Source organism: Poeciliopsis prolifica, unplaced genomic scaffold (genome assembly GCF_027474105.1).
Source record: "Poeciliopsis prolifica strain line A6 unplaced genomic scaffold, Auburn_PproV2 SCAFFOLD075, whole genome shotgun sequence".
In the NCBI taxonomy this organism is placed as follows: domain Eukaryota; kingdom Metazoa; phylum Chordata; class Actinopteri; order Cyprinodontiformes; family Poeciliidae; genus Poeciliopsis; species Poeciliopsis prolifica.
Window position 1 is genome coordinate 50215 of NW_026562450.1, and position 19269 is coordinate 69483.

General features: G+C 42.0%; 2 protein-coding genes and 1 pseudogene across 2 annotated transcripts; 1 reads left to right on the plus strand and 2 right to left on the minus strand.

The window, feature by feature from the left end:
- Positions 1–898: 898 nt before the first annotated feature.
- vbp1 (von Hippel-Lindau binding protein 1) lies at positions 899–6183 on the minus strand. The gene is made up of 6 exons (XM_055021331.1): positions 6068–6183; positions 4888–5012; positions 3866–3932; positions 2826–2924; positions 2565–2703; positions 899–1783 (listed from the first exon to the last, which is right to left on the minus strand). Exons 1-6 carry the CDS (start codon positions 6146–6148, stop codon positions 1707–1709), a joined length of 588 nt encoding a protein of 195 aa, XP_054877306.1. The 5' UTR covers positions 6149–6183; the 3' UTR covers positions 899–1706.
- A 539-nt stretch (positions 6184–6722) lies between these two features.
- Positions 6723–15779, minus strand: LOC129352384 (E3 ubiquitin-protein ligase TRIM39-like). Its single transcript, XM_055021352.1, has 8 exons — positions 15547–15779; positions 13665–14256; positions 13347–13442; positions 12602–12835; positions 12240–12390; positions 8831–8857; positions 8239–8414; positions 6723–8156 (listed from the first exon to the last, which is right to left on the minus strand). The coding sequence occupies exons 2-8, from the start codon at positions 14232–14234 to the stop codon at positions 7785–7787; spliced, it is 1626 nt and encodes a 541-aa protein (XP_054877327.1). The 5' UTR covers positions 14235–14256; positions 15547–15779; the 3' UTR covers positions 6723–7784.
- On the plus strand, positions 12800–18595 carry LOC129352398 (GTPase IMAP family member 9-like; annotated as a pseudogene).
- The last annotated feature ends 674 nt before the right edge of the window (positions 18596–19269 follow it).

The following is a 19269-nucleotide window of genomic DNA, read 5'->3' on the forward strand; positions in this document are numbered from 1 at the left end:
GATGGTAGAAACTAGTTTTTAACTCTCATAATAGTGCACATGTGGGAAGCCATGGATCATTTAACACTTGGTAGTCATTTCACAAGAAAGAAAAACTGCACGATTAGACTTTCTTCATCCTTGATTAGCCGTATTTAGGGAGATCCGTTTACAAATCCAATTGCTTTCAAACTTGGAACTTGAACCCAGATTAACTGGGTTTGATGTGAACGATTTTCTCCGATGCCGAAAGTCAGTTTCAGCAAAAGTCATCCAAAACCTACAAGACCCGGGTCTAAGAAGAAAACATAATTAAAATGTTTAATCAAAGTAACCTACTTTAAGATTTCAGAATCAACATTTTTGTTTTACGTCAGACATAAAAATGTTGCTTTAAAAAAGCAACTAGAACCAAACTTTTCTATTGTCTTTATCGATTCTTTTGTTCCTGGTGATTAGTTTGTGTTTGCCTAGAAAAGAGTAGCAAAGTCATCCAAAATAACGTACCAACGCTGGCGAGTTTGAAAAGCGTGTCTTCAACGTTACCAAGTCTTATAAGTGCTGAAGTCCGTTTCTACTTTTCACGTGAAAAATATTTTGAAACTCGGCTGGAATGCCATCCACCGTCTGAAAAGATAAGCACAATAAGAGCAGTCACTCCCAGGGAAATGCAAATCCGCGTGTGAACCAAGCAACCACACAACGGTCGAAGCCGTCATCCAGGAAGTAGCTTCTTTTCAGGAAGTGCTCTCAGCAGCTGACTGGAAACCATTCATGGTGATGAACCTCAGCATCAGAAGACCATGTGTGTCACGCTGCTATTATAAAACCACCAGTAAGTTTCCTTCTTCAAATCGTTTCCCTTACAGCCGTTTTCATGACATTTGCATAAATCAAAAATGACACACAAAGCATCAAATGAAGGGCTCACCTCTTGTCCTAAATGATCGTTTTCTTTTTACTTCATTCGTTGTTTAAGGAATACAGTGGAAGACAAATAAATACAGAGAGAACAGTGGCACGGAGAGGAGGGAAACGGGACAGGAGGGAATATGGAGAGGAAGGTCAGAGGACGGAGAACTGCGGCAGGTCTGGCGCGGGAATCCTGCTGATCTCTGTGAAACCCTGCGAGTCTCGGGAAGCGGGAACCAAAGTTTACAAGGCAAAACCAGTTCGTCCCAGAGTCGTACTGGCCAGGCCCCCTGGGAGGAGCCGCGCAACGACGTACGATGCTGGCTGAGAGAAAGGTTTCAGTGGAAGATACCGGAGGAAAATCCATAGAGGACAGGGTGGTGTAAGTAAACCCTGATTTTCTGACCTGCCAGAAGAAAAGAATACATAAAAAAAGAACGAAGCACAGTCAAATCAATGAAAAGAATACAAAACTGCCTTGTTGATGTTGTTTTTGGTTAGTTTTTACTTGAAAAAATACTTTAAAAATAAAAAAAATGAAAAAAAAAAAAAAATCAACAGAAAACAGTAGTGGTGGAAATATGAGCTGGGCTTGATAGAGGAGACGCCGAAGAGCAAAAACTGAACTATGACAAAACGCTTGACCCGAGCAGCGCCAAACTTCCAGTAAACGTTTCAGACGAGGCCTCCGTGAGCCGAGCTCCGGGGGTCAGACAGGGGTCAACGTACGCGTGGCTTCGGCTCGGGGCTTATTTTTCTTTTAATGACTCAGGAGGAAGTTAGCAGAGGGGGAACATAGACACTGTTCTGTTTAATTAAGACTTGGCTGCTGATTTCAGGAGGTTTTCTTTGCTCCTCCTCTTTACGTCCCAGTTGTAGACTCGCGCCATGTCTGAGGGGAGCGACGAGTCAAGGTGAAACAGCGAAATCCAGAGGGCTGCTGAGAGGCAGCTCAGCTCAGGTGCAACACTAATAACTAGATTATCACCATCATCATAAAAAAAAGTAATTTCAAGACAAAAAGAAATGCAATTCATTCAAAAGGAGAACATCTGCCTTCTGGGAAATCATTTGACTATCAACACCATGCATGTGGTTATTCTCCCCTGTAAAGCCATAACTCTGATAATCCCAGACTTGTGCAATAAACTAGCTGCTTTTACTCAATTACATTTACTTGCGGAGTATTTTTGAGAAAATGTACTTTTAGGAGTATTTGTGCTACGCTGAGTTTTACTCGAACGACGTTATTACAAAGTATCGCTACTCTTCAGTGAACGTTCTGGATTCTCTCCCCACTGAATGACCAACCAAACATGTTTTAACCAACAATTCACCCGACACAGACCTGCAGGTTTTTGTTAATGTTCCAGAAGTTTTCCAATTGAAAGAATCTGATTGGGACAAATTTTCCTAGATATTTCTTTGTTACTTCTATGAATCATAGTTATTTTGGTCTTTAAAATACCAAAATTTTCGCTCAACTTTACATTTTAGTCCCTCTGATTGCGCAATTTTGAAATATTAAATGACTGATAATTTAATCAATTACTCAGTACTTCAGTTGACTTTTTACCAACTCTTACTTGAGTCATTTCTTGGAAAGCTACTTTTTACTTTTACTTGAGTAAAAATGTGTTTTGTTCTTTCTTGTTGTCGTTTTTAAAGGATACTGACTTCGGTGGTGGTGCCCTGGTCTCTCAGGTAGTCCAGGTCTTCCTCCAGCGTCTCCAGGTTGCGAGACGCTGTGGACAGATTCTTCTCTAGGAGAGCCTGGGCTTCGTCGATGTCGTATTCTAACATGACGTTGGCCTTTTGGGGAGAAGCGTGGGCGAAACCATTGTAAGACACAATCGGTGTAACGCAAATCCAGATAAGGGAGTTTCAAAGGGAGTAAAAATGTCATTCAAATCAAACCGAAAGCCTGTGCTTACCCCTAACCATAGGCAAACTTTGTCAGTGGGCGGCACAGAGGCCTTGCAGTAAACGTTGTCAGCCAGTAGGAAGTGTGTTTCCATGGGCTCTGTGGTTTCCTGAAGAAAAACAAGTTTGGCAGCCATTAAACTCAACAGGCCTGTAATAGAGGTGGAACGATTAAATCAGATTAAGCACGATGAATCGAATATACATGCATTTTCAAACACAGTTTTATTAGTTTTGTATTTCCACCAACCCAAAAACACAGAATTGTACATCATGCGGCTGTACAAGTAGAGAATAAGAAAAAGGAAACATAAAAAAAAATAGGAAAAAACCGAGGGTGTAGTGTCACATTCGCTATGAACCATGACTTCATTGGCCTTATTGCCTCACTGACCGTCCTAATGGTCGCCAAACAGGAGATGAACTGATTATTGAAATGACTGTCAACAAACGAGCTCGATTAGTCGTTGACTGCAATATTGATTAGTCATTAACACCTTTAGTTATCCGTTTTGTACCCGTTTGATCTGGAGAAATAATCACCAAATCAGCCCTACAGTGAAAATAAGCAATAGTTGCATCTGTAGCCTCTAATATTTCAACCAAAGAAACAAGTATTGTGTTTTTTTTTTAGTTTCTCTGTGATTATCTCAGCCTCTTCTTGCCCGTGAAAGCAGAAATACAAAAGTTCCCTCCGACAATGTAGCAACATGAAAGACTAGACGGATGGACAAAAACACAGACTGATGAAGAAACGAATGTCCAGATGGACAGGAAGATGGACAAAGGTACAGACAAACGCATCCGACTTTAAGAAAATAGATCACCCAATAAAGTCTAGAGATGGAAATATTTTTTTCCACACTCCAAACTTATCCAGACGTGATCAAATTCTAGGATCTTCCAGACTTGGAAGGAACCAGAACAAGCAAGAACGCTCATGTCCTACTTGTTGCTTCTTACGTAATATAACTATACAAGAGCAAAGCAACAGGTTTCTATAAGCAGATTAAACCAGGAAAAAAAAAAAAGCAGAAGAAACGTTACCCACCTTTTTCTTCTGCATGTGTCGGAGGATTTCTAGCGTCTGGGTGATCTGTGGGATCTGGTTTTTCAACCTATGTGAGCAGAGGACGAGAAGCCGTCACATTACAGCATCAACTGTTTGGTTATGAAGTATCTGGCAAACCTCTGAAACGGGTCAAGAGATGAAGGGAAACCGTATGGCTTCTAGCAAAACATCAACCATATGAGATCATATTAATAAGAGACAAATGATGAAGTTATATAAATAAAAAGCTGCAGGCTCTGTGTTAGTGTGGTGAACTTTAGTAAACTGATTGCATTACGTTCCCACAGTTCAATAATCTTCCAAACATTTCTAAGTTTTAGTTTGTTTTTTTTTTACTTTTACAGCAACACACATTAGAGATAGAAAAATACAAATGTACTAAAGAAAACAGCTTCAGTTCACTATTATGTATTGTATTATACAATAATAATAATATATTCCATTTATAATTATTATTCTACATTCTGCAGCAGGGACAAAATACACTTAAAATATAGCAAACTTTTATGTTTTACAATGTTTCTCTTATAGACACAGACGCCTGTGAAATATTTTTTTGTAACTGAGAAAGTTACAAAAATCTCAACAAAAAAAAAAGTCCTTGCTCAGTTTTCTGGGAATTGGCAAAGAGAAATTATTTTTTGAAGTCTAAAACATGAGGAGTTTGGTCTGATTCAATGTCAGGCAGTGAGATGAACATGTGTGTGTGTCTTTATATTATTGTCAAATATCTGGTTTCAACTGTAGATGAGGCTTTTCAAATCGAAGCTTTTGAAAAGCTTAAATTAGATTAAATTGAAATCATTATCATAATCCAACGTTGGCAGTCTAATCAAGCGTCACGATTTCACTTTGATGCAGTTTTCATATCAAGCACTTTCCAAACCTGGAAAACACCTGAGCATTTTCAAGGATTTCAAGCACCTGTATGAACCCTGTGTTCAATTACGTAAACGTGTTAGAGTTTGGTTGGGTTTTGTTTTGTGTTTTTTCCATGTTACCGGAGTTTCTTCTGAGACAGGTTGAGCTCCATGTATTTATATTTCTGGTACTGCTCGTCCAGCCTCCGGAGCGCAGAGTCCGCCGTCTCGTTGCCGGGCTGCTTCATGAACGAGTCGACGTCCTCCTGTGAAACACGCAGGTGTATGTCAGCAGCTAGTTAGCAGTAGCCTCAACCACTTCTGCATGAAGACGACTGCATTTGCCTGTCAGAATACTCTGTAGAATACGTGATAAATGGTCTCCTCACAACATTTAAGACCCATGATTGACGTGTTTAAGGCCAATTTGCATAAAATCAATTTAAACACACTTGAAGGCCTTAACTTGGACTTTTTAAGGACAGACTCTTGATTCTTGCTTTTCATGCCAACAACTGGCACACATAATGGACCCCAGATCATTGGGATTGTAATGTTTCTTGCCACAATAAGACGTTTTTGATTTGTCGCAATGCTCAAAAATAAGCTTTGTGACATGTGTGGCAACCCAGTGATGTTTCTAATATTGGGGTGCAAATGATAAAACAGTAACGTCCTTCAGATGGTGTGTAAAATGTATTAATGCAAATTAAACTAAAAATAAATTTCAACATATTCTTTAAAAGCCTCACCAGCTCTGTTCCCCATCTGAAAACTTGCAATATACAGCAATTTTTTTGTGCAACATCATTTCACACTAAACAACTGACAAAGTGAATTTTGACAGATAAAAAACCCTTTTGTTAACCATTACGTAGTGGCGTATTAAACCTTTTATTAACGCATTTTGATTATGCGGAAGTCTTTCAGACACAATCATGATTTACGGTAGAAGCTAACGTGAACCAGTTCATGCTTTACGCATTAAAACCTCAAAGTGGGGAAACTGAGGCCTGCTAATGACCCTAAACCTCCATGAAGTTACAGTGACCAGCTGAGAAAAAACCCCATAAAATAAAACGGGAGTGACCGGAGACAGAAAAAGCCCACATCCTTCAGACAGAAATGACCATAGATGGAAGCAAGTAGCCGCCCATCCTGCGCACACAGCCGGATCATCAACTCTCTCAGCTCGAGTGCTGCTAGTTAGCTAGTAGCTTCAGAGCCGCTATAACGGCACCTGCACGTCCGGGACGGGCAGGGACACATCAAACTGTGCCGTACACAAGCGGCGCAGCGAAAAAAGTTGGACTGTACGCACCACAAACACCGCTTCGGGGATCCCGAGGTGCTTTTTCTTTGTCGCCTGTACGGCATTGCTGTTGTCTATGGTCGCCGCCATGTTGAAGAGAAGCTGCTTCCTCCCTTACGCCTGCGTACAAGAAGACCAGGGGACTCGAGCGCCCCTTGCGGTCACACGTCGAAACTGCGCTCGAAGATTGAACCTTTCCACTTTTTCTGGAGTTTGGCTCTTTATTTGGCTCTTTATTTGAACAGAGAACGCGTCATATTGGCCACTACAGCATTGATAAATGTTTCATTTGCTCCGTTGTAGATGCCAACTAATTCTGGTGGTCCCAAAGATTTGCACTATTGTTAGAAAACTGTACATTGACTATTTTAACTCAAATGTTTCACTGAATGTGACAATTTTAGAGTTTTGTGAATGCAAGAAATGTTTTGGAAGTTGCCGTGATTTGCACGACGTGGCGTTGTTAAGTCTGTTTTAAGAAAAAAGCACAGTAAACACTCATTTTGTAGTAATCACAAAATGAGTGTTTACAAAAACATAGTAATCGCTTGTTTTGTCCACAGGGTAGAGGTGTTTTTAAAAAGTGACCAAAATGATTACTCCACCAGACGGCTGAAACAAATGAGACAAAATAACCTGTAAATCAGACACAACTGCAATCCACTGAGGTTTTAGAAGCACTTTATTGCATAAATTATTACAATTTCCCATCCAATATTGATTCACATCCCCTATGGAACACTACAGAATCACATGCTGTTCACCACCCTTTCTAAAAATCCTAAAATACCCCAAGTCTAAAGTCTTCCATGTCCAGTCTGCTCTTCCACATGTGTGAAATAGTCAACTTCACACTTTATTTACAAACTGAGTTTGGAATTTTCTCTATTGTGTCCTACAAAATGGACATAATAGAGAAAATTTACCAGATGATTTGTATTTTTCTTGTAGAGTAATTAATGATGCCACAGTTACTGGTACTCCAGATTTTTGTATAGGAAATTATTGTATAGGAAATGCAACTAAAACCTTTTAAGCTTTCCAACGCAGAGCTTTCGAGGCCTAATCCCTGACTTTCTGTTTTCCATGGGAGTGTGTGACATGACACAAGTCTATTTCTCCTGGAACAAAAGCACAAAAGCATCATAAAGGTTAAATTTATTCTAAGACGTTTTAGTTATTTCACTGGTGGTGACTGATAATCGACAAAGGCAGTGTGCCCCTTGACGCAAAAGCGTGTATAAATGTAGAACCTTTGAGTGAAGAAAGATGATTTGTTTCAGCACATTCAAGGGTCAATGACGAAGTTGTAAAAATAAAATTTGAACATTTACCAAGGATGTCAGCGTTATTGGTTCATGTCATTCATCATTTCACTAAGTCATTGTTTAATCGGTTTTCTCTACTGGTCACTGTTTGCATCCACAGGAAGGACTGACGGAGGATGTGGATGAAGACATCAATGACATTCCGATAATCATCTTGTTTTCACTCAGTTTTGTTTGTTAGTTTGGAAGCGAAAATGTCACGCCAACCCGAGATTGGTCAGGTTTCTGTTAAACTAGCACTGAAATTGGACTCTCAACCCACATTTGTTCTGCTTCACATTCGATCCAAAATGAACACCTGCATATTCCGCACACAACCTACATTAAGTGGAATAGAAGAAAGAAAACTGCTCTGTTGTGTACAAAACACGCCACCTAACTCAATGAAAGGTTTCTTTTCAACTTTCGTGACTGACAGCTGTGATAATCAGCGGCTCTGTATTTTTCCCGTGGTCAAAAACTCCTGGGCTGAAGAAAGGGAAAATCCTCTCCGAGAACAAACACCTGGTGAAGGTGTAGATGTGCGATCTGTCATCCACGTCAAAGAACGAAACCATCCCTTCTTCGTAATCCGTGAACACTCCGATGGTCTTGGGACTCTTCTGGAGCTGAAGCAGGACGGAGGGGGAGTCCAGGGCCCGGTATTCACTGGCGTTCCTCAAACGCACCGTCCAGTAGCCGTTGTCCGGGGTGGAGGTGATCATGCCCTTCCTGTTGACGGACTCTTTGACCACACCCAGGTCCCAGAAGGTCTTATTTCCAACTGCAACCTAGTGAACGGAACAAGTGTTTGAGCATCGGTGTGTCATCACAAGGCCCGGCATTGCTACAGGGTTGATCGAACCGATCTACCTGAAAGTAGAACCTCCCAGACCGGAAGCCTTTCTTGCTCAGGACGCAGATAACCGGGTCAAAGCGTTGGGGAATGTCAGGAACAATGTGCAGCAGCTCGCCTCGGCCCGCCTGCTTCCCGTCAGGGGACAGGACGATGTTTGGATGGGCCGTGTCCGGGTCCAACACCAGATCCGCTGTGGATACACGGGTCAAAACTTATTGTCTCCAGGCACCACCTCCTTCCAGACTACAGTCGGTATGCCCAACGTTTATCATCGCAGACATCTGTGTCACAGGTTACCTGAAGGAATCTGACTCTGAATCTGAAAAAATTCCACTTTCTTCTGTTCTAATCTGTTGTTCATCTGGTCTTTAAAATCAGGTGAAAACAAGCTCAGAGGCACGAGGTGCCTTAAAACATTTAATTGGAGGCTTTCCAGAAAAAAAGAGCAATGGGTCATTCCTAGCAACGAGCAAGAGACATGCCATTATAGTGGGATATAAGGAAGAAAAGGCGAGTGTTTAATGAGATTAATATAAAAACAGTTTGTTTTTATATAATTGAAAGGTCACGTAAACGGTTTAAGGTAAGTTTAAATCGTGTTTGTACCTGCATATTTTTGCATCCTCCTCATCTCTGTGAAAAGAGAGAAATAAAAAAGAAATCTTTATTAAATACTTTTTTTTAATCACAAGAAGACAATTCAATTGTTTCTGGACCTAGAAAAAGATTGAAATGTAGCATTGCAACAATTTTTTTTGCCATTACAAAGTTTAACAAGTTAAAAAAAATAAAAAAAAATAAAACAAAAAATAAACATGATAATACATATTTTGCTTTTTTTGGGGTATTTTAACCTGTGCATTGTAAGTACAGCATTCTCAATAAGGCAGTGCCAGATGTAGAGATGCTGTACTAAAAATAAACCTCTGATATCTGCAGAGGCTGCGTGCAAAGAGCGTTGATCTGTGTTGTCAATAAGCCTAAATGTGAACCATTTAAATAGTTAGATGTATTTTTGCTGGGGGTTTCTTCTGTAGGACATGTTTTATAATTCCACATTTCAGAATAGGAAGCTATAGGGCGCTTTTTTAATTTAACACAAAACCAAAAAAAAAAATAATAATTTTCAAGATTTAATTCTTGTTTGAATTCGAATCTTTAGATTCCCACCAAGCTATTATTTGCAGGTGGAGTGTGAGGGAACAGGGGAGAGGAAGAAAGAGTTTGGAGGCGGAGCCTGTTGGTTCTTGATTGTGGTAGATTTCTTACACATCAACATTCGAAAGACATCGAACTCCTCACTCCTTCGTCAAACTCTATGATGTCACGACAACAGTCATTTGTGATGTCATCATCGTCACTGTTTCTTATATGCGACAAACTTTTTCCTTCTTGTCATTGCTTGCGACACCGTTGATGAGTTCAGAGCACTTTCAAAGTTGAACGCTGATCAAGGCTTATTTGAACGTTGTTCTGTCCAGAATGTCCTGTCAAAGGCCACTTTACACCCACAGTGCGATAAGAAGGCGTTGGGGAGTCGTACCAAATCACCAAGGCTGGCTTGAGGTCCAGAGACTGAGGTCTCTCTTGGAAATGGAGAGAGCGAGACGGATGGAGGAGACTCAAAAGACAGCTACCTTACAAAGAGAACTGGACAATACAAAATCTGAGTTGCAGAAACAGAAAAATCTCGAGGATACTTTCATCAACAAGGGCAAAGAGATGAAGAGAGAACTTCCGGAAGCAGAAACGTTTACCAATCCAGATACTCTCAGTTCTGTTGTTATGGCTTCTAATGTGCACAGAGACATGAGAGACAAGAAGAAAAAGCTGCTGCAAGAGGACTTGGAGCAACTGAGGGTAACTTGCACTTGCATTGTCAACAAGGAAGCGTTCATGTTAGAAATCAAGGCGGAAAAAGAAAGAAGTGACGCGCTCCGACAAGAGCTGGAACAAACGAAGACGCGCTACCAGGAGCTTCGATCGAAATATGAAGCCGACATTCGTGAGGGGAAGCTGCAGGTCGACGCGAAGATGTTTTATGAAGAGAAACTCAAGCAGGAACAAAAGCGCTTTGAAAATCTGAGAGCCGAGAAGGAGGACCTCCAACAACAGCTCACCGCCTACCAACAAATGTTCTCCGCCTTTGAGGTTAATCACAAAACAGAGGTGGAAAATCTGAAAATGGAGCTCCAAGACACAGCGTTACTAGGACCTCCAAGAAGGAAAGTGGCAAAGAGTCAAGAATCAAATGGGGAAAAGGGCAGTAACCCTGTAAACAACATCACCGACCCTGCATTCATGGATCTGAGCTGTCTCATAGAAGAAACTCTGTCAGAGGATTTTGAGCCACCCGATGCATCTCCTGAGGAGCTGAGTGACTTTGTCGAGGAGATGCTGAGAGATTCGGGCATTCTTGATTTCAAACCCATGAAAGTGACAGACCTCTGTGTGGAAACTCTGGCAGAGGAAAGGGAAAGCCCAGATACTAAACCCGTGGGGGCAACAGTTGGGGAAAAAAGAAATGACACACTTCTAGTCTGAAGAAACCACAAAAATGGAGGAAGCTACTAAAGCTACTAAAGTGTGCAACTAGAAAAACGTGTCCAGGGTAGTACTGAACAATTCTCAAAACCTCCACTTAGATTTTAGACAAATTTAATGCGGTGGATAGTGCTGCATCTTCACAGGAAAGTGGTCACAGTTTTTATCTGGGCACCTCTTTCTGTGAGATTTTGTTTTTCCTGGGTTAGTGACAGTTTCTCCGGGTGCTCCGGTTTCCTACACATTTCCAAAAACATAAGCTAGAGTGATTGACCAATGTAAATGTCCTATACATTGGTATAGTATAGTATACATACATTGGTATACTATATCTATCTATATCTATATCTATCTATCTATCTATCTATCTATCTATCTATCTATCTATCTATCTATCTATCTATCTATCTATCTATCTATCTATCTATCTATCTATCTATCTATCTATCTATCTATCTATCTATCTATCTATCTATCTATCTATCTATCTATCTATCTATCTATCTATCTATCTATCTATCTATCTATCTATCTATCTATCTATCTATCTCTATATCTATATATATATCTATATATATATATATATATATATATATATATAGATATTATATATATATATATAATATATATATTATAATTGGGAGGAATGGTGTGTTGCAGACCAACATATTGCAACACACCATTCCTCCCAATTATAAAAAGAACAAAGCATATATGTGTGTGTTTGTGTACATGTGTACACCAAGTGAGTGTGAAGCGTCTCTTGCGGTAGCTTAGAGATTCTACTTGGAATTGTAGAAAGTTGCTTTGTTCCAACTTTCTGAGTCCAGCGACTGCAACTGGCTGGTCCCTCGATATGGGCTGAAACGAGGAGTAGGACGTGTGATTCTCCTCCTGCCAGCACATAGCCTCTCCACCCCAACGACCCCTGCAGTGCCTCCTCGTGGCCACACACGGAAACTGGGACCATTCGCAGTCCCAGGCCAAACTGCAAGGGGTCTCGGAGCAACAGTGGGCCCCAGAGATGAGGTGCACAGACTGTGGACCCGTCGACCACTGTCCCAGCTATGGGCAAATAGCGCCAGTGTCTCATGATGACGTCTAACAAGGCGAGAGCCTAAATAATCTGAAGCTTGTGCTTCAGAGCAAATTGCCAACCTTGTATTTGTATGTGGATTGAAGTTTTTAAACTGGAGCAAATTAGATGGAATTGCCCTTTAGTCATCTGCCCCATCAGAAACCAACTTCAGCTCTGTATAAAACAAGTATTTTTAAGCTTTTGCGTAAACTGTCAAAATCTAGTCCAGTCCAACCAATTTTCTCGATAGATATGCTGATTGCCAGCTCATCCAAGCCTGGAACAAAGAATCAGAGGACAGTTCGCTACACAATAGAAAATGATCGGCTCTACAACATACACAGATGTGATTTCATCCTGAATGACGTTTCAACTCTTTTGCGTGCCGTTTACCTTCTTTCTTCCAGATATCCAGGTCTTTCCTCACAGTGTCATGCAGCCTGGAAAGCGCTCTCCTCACCGTTCCAACGCAAAGTTCAGGGTAGATCCTGGTTTCTGTCCACTCCCTCTTGGTAGGTGGAGGTGACACAAGCGAGGGCAGTCTCTGACAAGAGAGTGAAAAAATGAATGCAATTTGTACATTAATTAAAAATCATCACCAAAATGCTGTGTTTTCCTCCTGACTGTTCCTATAGTAGTAAACCTGCTTCAGATCACAATCACATCAGCCAGCATGTTTTTTTTTTGTTTTTTTTAAATATATCTCGGTTCTAAAAATCTGCTTCCCATCCCCACAACCTGAGGTTGATGCTGACCTGCAGGAGGTGCAGGTGGTCGTCCGTGTTTTCCAGCTCGTTTAGCTCAGTGCTTCTCCTCTGCAGCTCGGCGATTTCCTGCTGAAGGTCACCGATGAGCTCCTCGGCCCTCCTCTCCTCCGCTCGCCGCCTTTCCTCGATCTCTGCATCGGCTTCGGCTTGCCTCTCCTTCGTCGAGTTGATCAGCGACGTGAAGAGGCTGTCGCTCGCCTTCTTCTCCTTCTCGGCGCTCAGCTGGAAAGCACCAAACACGTTCGCACTTGATTTAAAGACATGAAGTAAGACACACATTTTGGTTCACCTTGGAAAAGTTTCCAGTGATGAAGTAAATATAGTTTCTATTAAAGGAAAATGCCAAGATGCAATGTAAAGTGTGTTTAGAGCTTGGTTAATGGTTTAATCTTGGTTAATGCATATCTTTTGTACGTACATGTTGTCATTTTGCTCCTTTATTCTTCCATATTACACCAGTAGGCAAAACTGTTTACACCCTAGTATTTGAAATTCTAAACTATGTATCTTTAATGCAAATCACGAACAGTCCCACTTTTTGCAATAGTGGACATCTCAATTTGTATTCGAAAAAGTCAGGCATGATGTGACTAAAACTACAAAAAAAAAAAAAAAAAAAAAAAGACCAGCACTTTACAAAGCCCTTTGTCATATTGCATAAAAATGTAGAGCAATGTCAATGGATCCCCGTTTCAGTTAGGGGTCCAGGTTTGCTCTCTCCATCGTCACTTACTGTGCTCAGCGTCAGGCAGTTTTTTATCTCCTCGATCTTCTTTCGCCGCTCCTGGATCATCTGCTGAAAATCTGCCTGCGTTTGCCTCATGTGGATCTAAACGGACAGAACACATTTATTTGTTTGAAACACGGGCCGGTTTGGCAGTCTGTGGGTCATTGAGTTACAAACTGAGAGCAAATGGTAAATGGCTGATACTTGAACAGCGTCTTATTAGGTCTAGAAGACCCAAAGTGCTTCACACCACATTCAGTCATTCACCCACACGTTTGCACGTTAGTGGTTACCCTAACCCTGACCTCACAACACTCCTGATACCTTCCTCTCCTTGCTCTCGTCCTCCATCGTCACCGCCCGGTGGTCTTTGTGCTCCGTCTCGGTGCAGAACTGGCAGACGCACATCTGCTCCGCCCTGCAGAACATCTCTAGCAGCCGCTCGTGCTTCTTGCACATCCTGTCCTGCAGGTCCTTCACCGGCTCCATCAGCTTGTGCATCTTCAGGGTGGCCACGGTCCGGTGCGGCTCCAGGTGGGCCTCGCAGTACGACGTCAGACACACCAGGCACGACTTGTGGGCCCTCACCTGCAAGGAGGCGGCGGTGCACACGTCACACACGACGTCGCCCGGTTCGGCTGCAGACAGAGGCGCGGCTGAGGAGCAGACGATCATTTGCCTCAGGGTGTCTGCCAGCTCTTTGAAGGCCTTGTTGATGCTTATTTCAGGCCTGGAGGCGAACATCTTGCTGCAGGCGGGGCACTGGCAGACGTCACTGCTGTCCCACACCTGCCCAATGCAGACCAGGCAGAAGTTGTGCCCACAGGGAGTGGTCACTGGGTCAGTCAACACCTGCTGACAGATGCTGCACTGGAGCTGTTTCTCTGGGAGCATTTTAGCTTGTGCGTCTCTTTACCTGTTGGACAAGAAATGAGACAGTTTGGTGAAAAAAAAAAAAAAAAAAGATGGAAGAAGCAACAGTTTAAAAAAATATAGCATTCACCTATAGTTGGTTTAGGTTAGTATGTAAATATGCCAAAGTTACATATAGACATACAGTATGTGACTTTCACACACTCAACAATAATGAGTGTCCTTTGAATGTTTGTCATTGTGGGTCGTTCTATCAGGCACACACAGTCTTTACTTAATAATTCTGACACAACACCAGTGCATCCACATGAAGAACCCATTCATTAATCTCTACTGTCACTTCACACAAAGTCTTAAAACAGACTGGCTGCATTGTTTTTGCCAGGGAATGTGACCTGGAACCACAGATCTATAAAAATCTCAGCAACGTTCTAGCAAAAGCCTTGATCTGTCCATCGTAAACTTGTGGGTTTCGGACAAGTTTCGACGCGTTGTCATGTACAGAAGGGCTCCAGTTGCTATAAAATTGAAGTTTTTGGAGACGTGAAGAAAGCTTGCTCTTATGGAGGCAAACAGACACAATTTCGATGCCGTCACCACCTTGTTTTCGCAAAACTGTTGTTCTTTGTTTGCAGGGTTCACTGTTGGTCTACATGCTGAACCCAAAAGTGGACTCTTAGTCTTTAAAAAGTTTCACTTTTGAAAATTTCAAGAGTGAGTCTTTGAAAGATTAGCTGTGTCGCTGTTCCCTTTCAACCTTTACCAGACTACTTCCTCTTTTCTCTTTGGCAGTTCTTGTTTGGATCATTGATTGATTATTGCTGTGGTGGAAGTAATGATGCTGTTTTATTTCTACTCTTCCTATCGATCTGTAGGCCATATATCCACCCATCCATCTGAGATCAGCTCAGAATGCCAGCATGTCTCGGAGGACACCTTTCCATCGACAAGTGTCAGCCAATTCTGAAGGATCCAAACACATCTCCAGAAGAGATTTACTGAGATCTTCTGCCGGTGGGACATAACCTTTAAAGAAAGGTGTCAAAGAGCCCAACGTACTGTCCTTTTGATGCAGAGAGGGACAACTGGACCTTCTCGCCCTCCCTATGGGATGTGGTCATGGTCATCCCATGACCAAAGGTGAGGTTTGAAACGTAAACCGACGGAAGCGTTTGCTATTTGGGTCAGCTCCAGCTTCTCCATGAAAAGTGTCAAAAGTGCTGCAGATTAAGGCCCCAGAACAGGGCCTTTTTTTTTTAACCCAACCGCATTGCTTGACGTTTCCAAAAACACTTTGAACTTTTAGCTCGAACGGCAGATCATCTGTACTCACCCTCCTCAGCCGCAGCAGTCGTTTCGCCTCTGACAGCGGAGCAGGTGATTCTTTTGACACAAGGGAGAGCAGTTACTCATAAACCAAAACCTTGCTCCCTCCCGACTCGCTGGACCTGCCTAATCTTAAAATCACAATCCACAGCTCAACCAACAATTAGTTGCCAACATTAGCCAGCTGGGAACCCTTTATGAGCACGTCTGTATTTATGTAATGATAGTAATGGCTAATAGTAGCTCTCACAGAGGGACAGAGTTTGTTTGTCTCCTGGGTGTGGTGGCCTGGTCAATGGTTAACATTTTCCACTTGGAACACACCTGAAGTACCTGAAGTACCTGGTCAGGTATGAGCCAGGCTCCAGAGGCTCACATGGTTACGTAACGGACACGTTCAGGTTCACATGAGAGCCATGTCGACATGCCGGAAGCGTCCACACACACACACACACACACACACACACACACACACACACACACACACACACACACACACACACACACACACACACACACACACACACACACACACACATCATGTTTGGGCTGTGTAAAAATGCAGCATCTTTTTCACAATGTGGAATATCACAGTCAGAAATTTCAATGAAATTTTATCTGGGTTTTATGTGTCAGACCAACACGAAGTAGTGCGTAATTGTGAAGTGGAAAGAAAAGAACGTATGGTGAAAAAAGGCATTTGTTTTCCAAAACATACCTGTCTACCTCAGCTGACAGGTGAGGCGAGAGAAAAGAACGTTTAGAGAGGCAGTCAATGGGCAACTTCATTGCCCATTGACAAAGGCCAGATTTGTGGTGCATTCACACCACAAATCTGGCCTTCATAAAAGACGGACAAGATGAAAGGAAGCCCCAAGAAGTAAGAAAAAAGCTTGCAGGAGAGCAAGCAAACATGTTGGACATGTGTGTCAAATCCGGCCCCTTACAGCTTTTTCTTTGGCTCTCCAGATTCCCGAGGGCCACATAAACAGAAACTTGACGATAACTCAAACTAAAGCAGGTCAGTGTCTTTATGTTGCCACATTACATTGACTAGTCCAAATGTACATGGATAAGTATAAATCTAGGACCAGATGTTTCCATCTTTAGTTCAAATCCGACTGAACTGTGAATGTATCACTGTTCTCTGCAGTGTTGTAACTTTCTCACTAGGTGGCGACAAAGCATCAAAATCTCACTTCCTGCCTATATGACAGAAATATATTTGAACTACAGCTTCTGTTTGACACCACGGCGGTCATTTGGTTAGAGCGACTTGTTGAACTAAGTGGTTCCAGGATCATATAGAAACTTTGATTAATACAAAAATAAATAAATAAATAAATAAACAAAAATAAAAATCTGCGATCATTGGGGATAAAGATTAATTAATACTTTTCTCTTTACGTGGGGCAGGTCTTTGGATTAATGCAAGGTGTGTTCATTCAAAGAGCAGAAAGAAAACAAGAAAGAAAAAAAAAGATCTCAAAGTCAGATGACGCCCCTCCCCCTCCTGAACCCCTGCTGTTTTTACAGGAAGTGAGTCCAAATTCACCCGAGCAGGAAGAAGCTGCACTTTGTTCGTCTGAAGCGTCTCCGGGCGGCTCGGAGCTCGTTTTCGTCATGGCTGGTGAGTTAAAGCAGCTTCTTTTAGCTCGATCTGAAACAAAAATGGGAGATACAAAGAGAGGCTGCTCCCTCCAGACATCCATGTTGTTTCTCCTCGCGGTGCTGTGGAAGGAAGGAAACTTTTAATGTTTGTGCACGAGGCAAAAACAAAACCAAAACTACATATATATATATGTGTGTGTATTTTTTTCAGCCATGTAAAATTACACTTTAATGTGACATGCTCTTTCAAGCAGTAGAAGTTTCAATAGAATAAAAAAAAACCAGGCAACGCATTTACAATATTTTGAAATACTTATTGTCAGCAGCAAGTATATAAAAGTGTTTCCTAAAATAAAAGACTGAACCGGAATCAATTTATTGTCGTTTTTCTCTTCTGCTGCCAGACGTGTGGAGGATTGTCCTGCTGGGGAAGACTGGATGTGGGAAGAGCAGCCTGGCCAACACCATCCTGGGGACGGACGTTTTCGAAGTCAAGAACTTCACCAGCTCAGCGGTCACTCGCTGCCGGTCAGAGACCCGGCGGGCTCACGGCCGGAGCCTCGCTCTGGTCGACACGCCCGGCTTCTTTCACTCCGGGCTGTCCGAGAAGGAGCAGAGGCGCGAGGTGGAGAGGTGTACCTCAGAGTGCGCTCCCGGGCCCCACGCTTTTCTCATCGTGCTCAAAGTGGAGAAATTTACGGAGCAGGAGAGACAGGTTGTCAGAATCATCCAGGATTGTTTCTCCGCAGAGGTTTTCAAGTATTCCGCCGTCGTTTTCACGCACGGCGACCAGCTGGCGGAAGGCACGAAGATCGAGGAGTTTGTTAGGAAAAACCAGCAACTGAAGGATCTGGTGGAGAAGTGTGGAGGGAGGTGCCACGTCGTTGACAACAAGTACTGGGTAAACACGCAGGACAAGGTCAGAAACAACCGGGTCCAGGTGGAGCAGCTGCTCAGCACCATTGACAACATGGTGGCCCAAAACCACGGCGGCTGCTACAGCACAAAAATGCTGCAAGACTGGAAGAAACAGAACCAACAACCCATAATCCACCGCTTATTTCAGAGTGTCATGAAATATGTGAGACCGAAGCCAGTGTTATTTTTAGTGTGATCATTTTTGGTATAATTATGTGGAAAAGATGGGGAGAACATGCTGCAGAGATCAATAAGGAGCAGATAATTGGGTTGGATTGATTACAGGATCTCAGTCCCACAGCAGCTCCATCATGATTTGCTGCTCTGAATGTTTCTCCAAGAGGAAAAATCAACATCTTTCGTCCCTCTGAACTTGTCGTCCCATTTATGACCTAATATCCACAAAATAACGGATCCCATAATCCGTAATATTACATAATTATAACAATGGCATGTTAGTAATGAATTCAGTTGTTTGATTCAGCTGCAGGTTGTTTTGTGGTGGAGCTTTCACTGTTTTAACTTTGTTCAAGTGTTACATTTTCTAACACATAACTGGACTCGCCGGCCCGGACGGCTGCAGCAACAGAAACACCAAATGCGCCACAACAAAGTGACGCCATATTTGAAAAACACAATTAAAACCAAAATAAACCTGTCACTTTTTTTGTAGCTGGATTTTGTTTAAATGAAGTAAATTGAATTCTGAAGTATCGCTATCCACAGATGTTCTGTTTTAGCGTTTAGCTCTTTTGCATTTCTGGCTTTTTCTTTTTCAAATATCACTTCATACGTGAAGTTCTTGCCTTATCAAATTGCATGTTTGCAGCAGCATAAATATGTTAGAATGTTGAACACAACAATAAAGACGCTGCTTTTTACACATAAATCTGTCCTCTGTGGTTCTGACACTAATTATACATCAATGACAATTCTTACTAAACATTTAGTCACAAACGGCTCCTCTTTGTCTCTGATTGGTTTAAAAACCTAAATATCTTGCAAAAAAAAAAAAAAAAACAGCCTTTGTGCTGACTTTGTGCAAGATGATGGAGTCGATAATAAACTCTGCATTATGTGGCCAAACCGATGGAGTTACTGATTTCAAACATGCAGCAGTTTAGTCTAACGCAAAATAATTCTTTATTGTAAGGATCATGTGGCTTTGTGTGTTATAGATTTTACAAAAATAAAAAAAAAA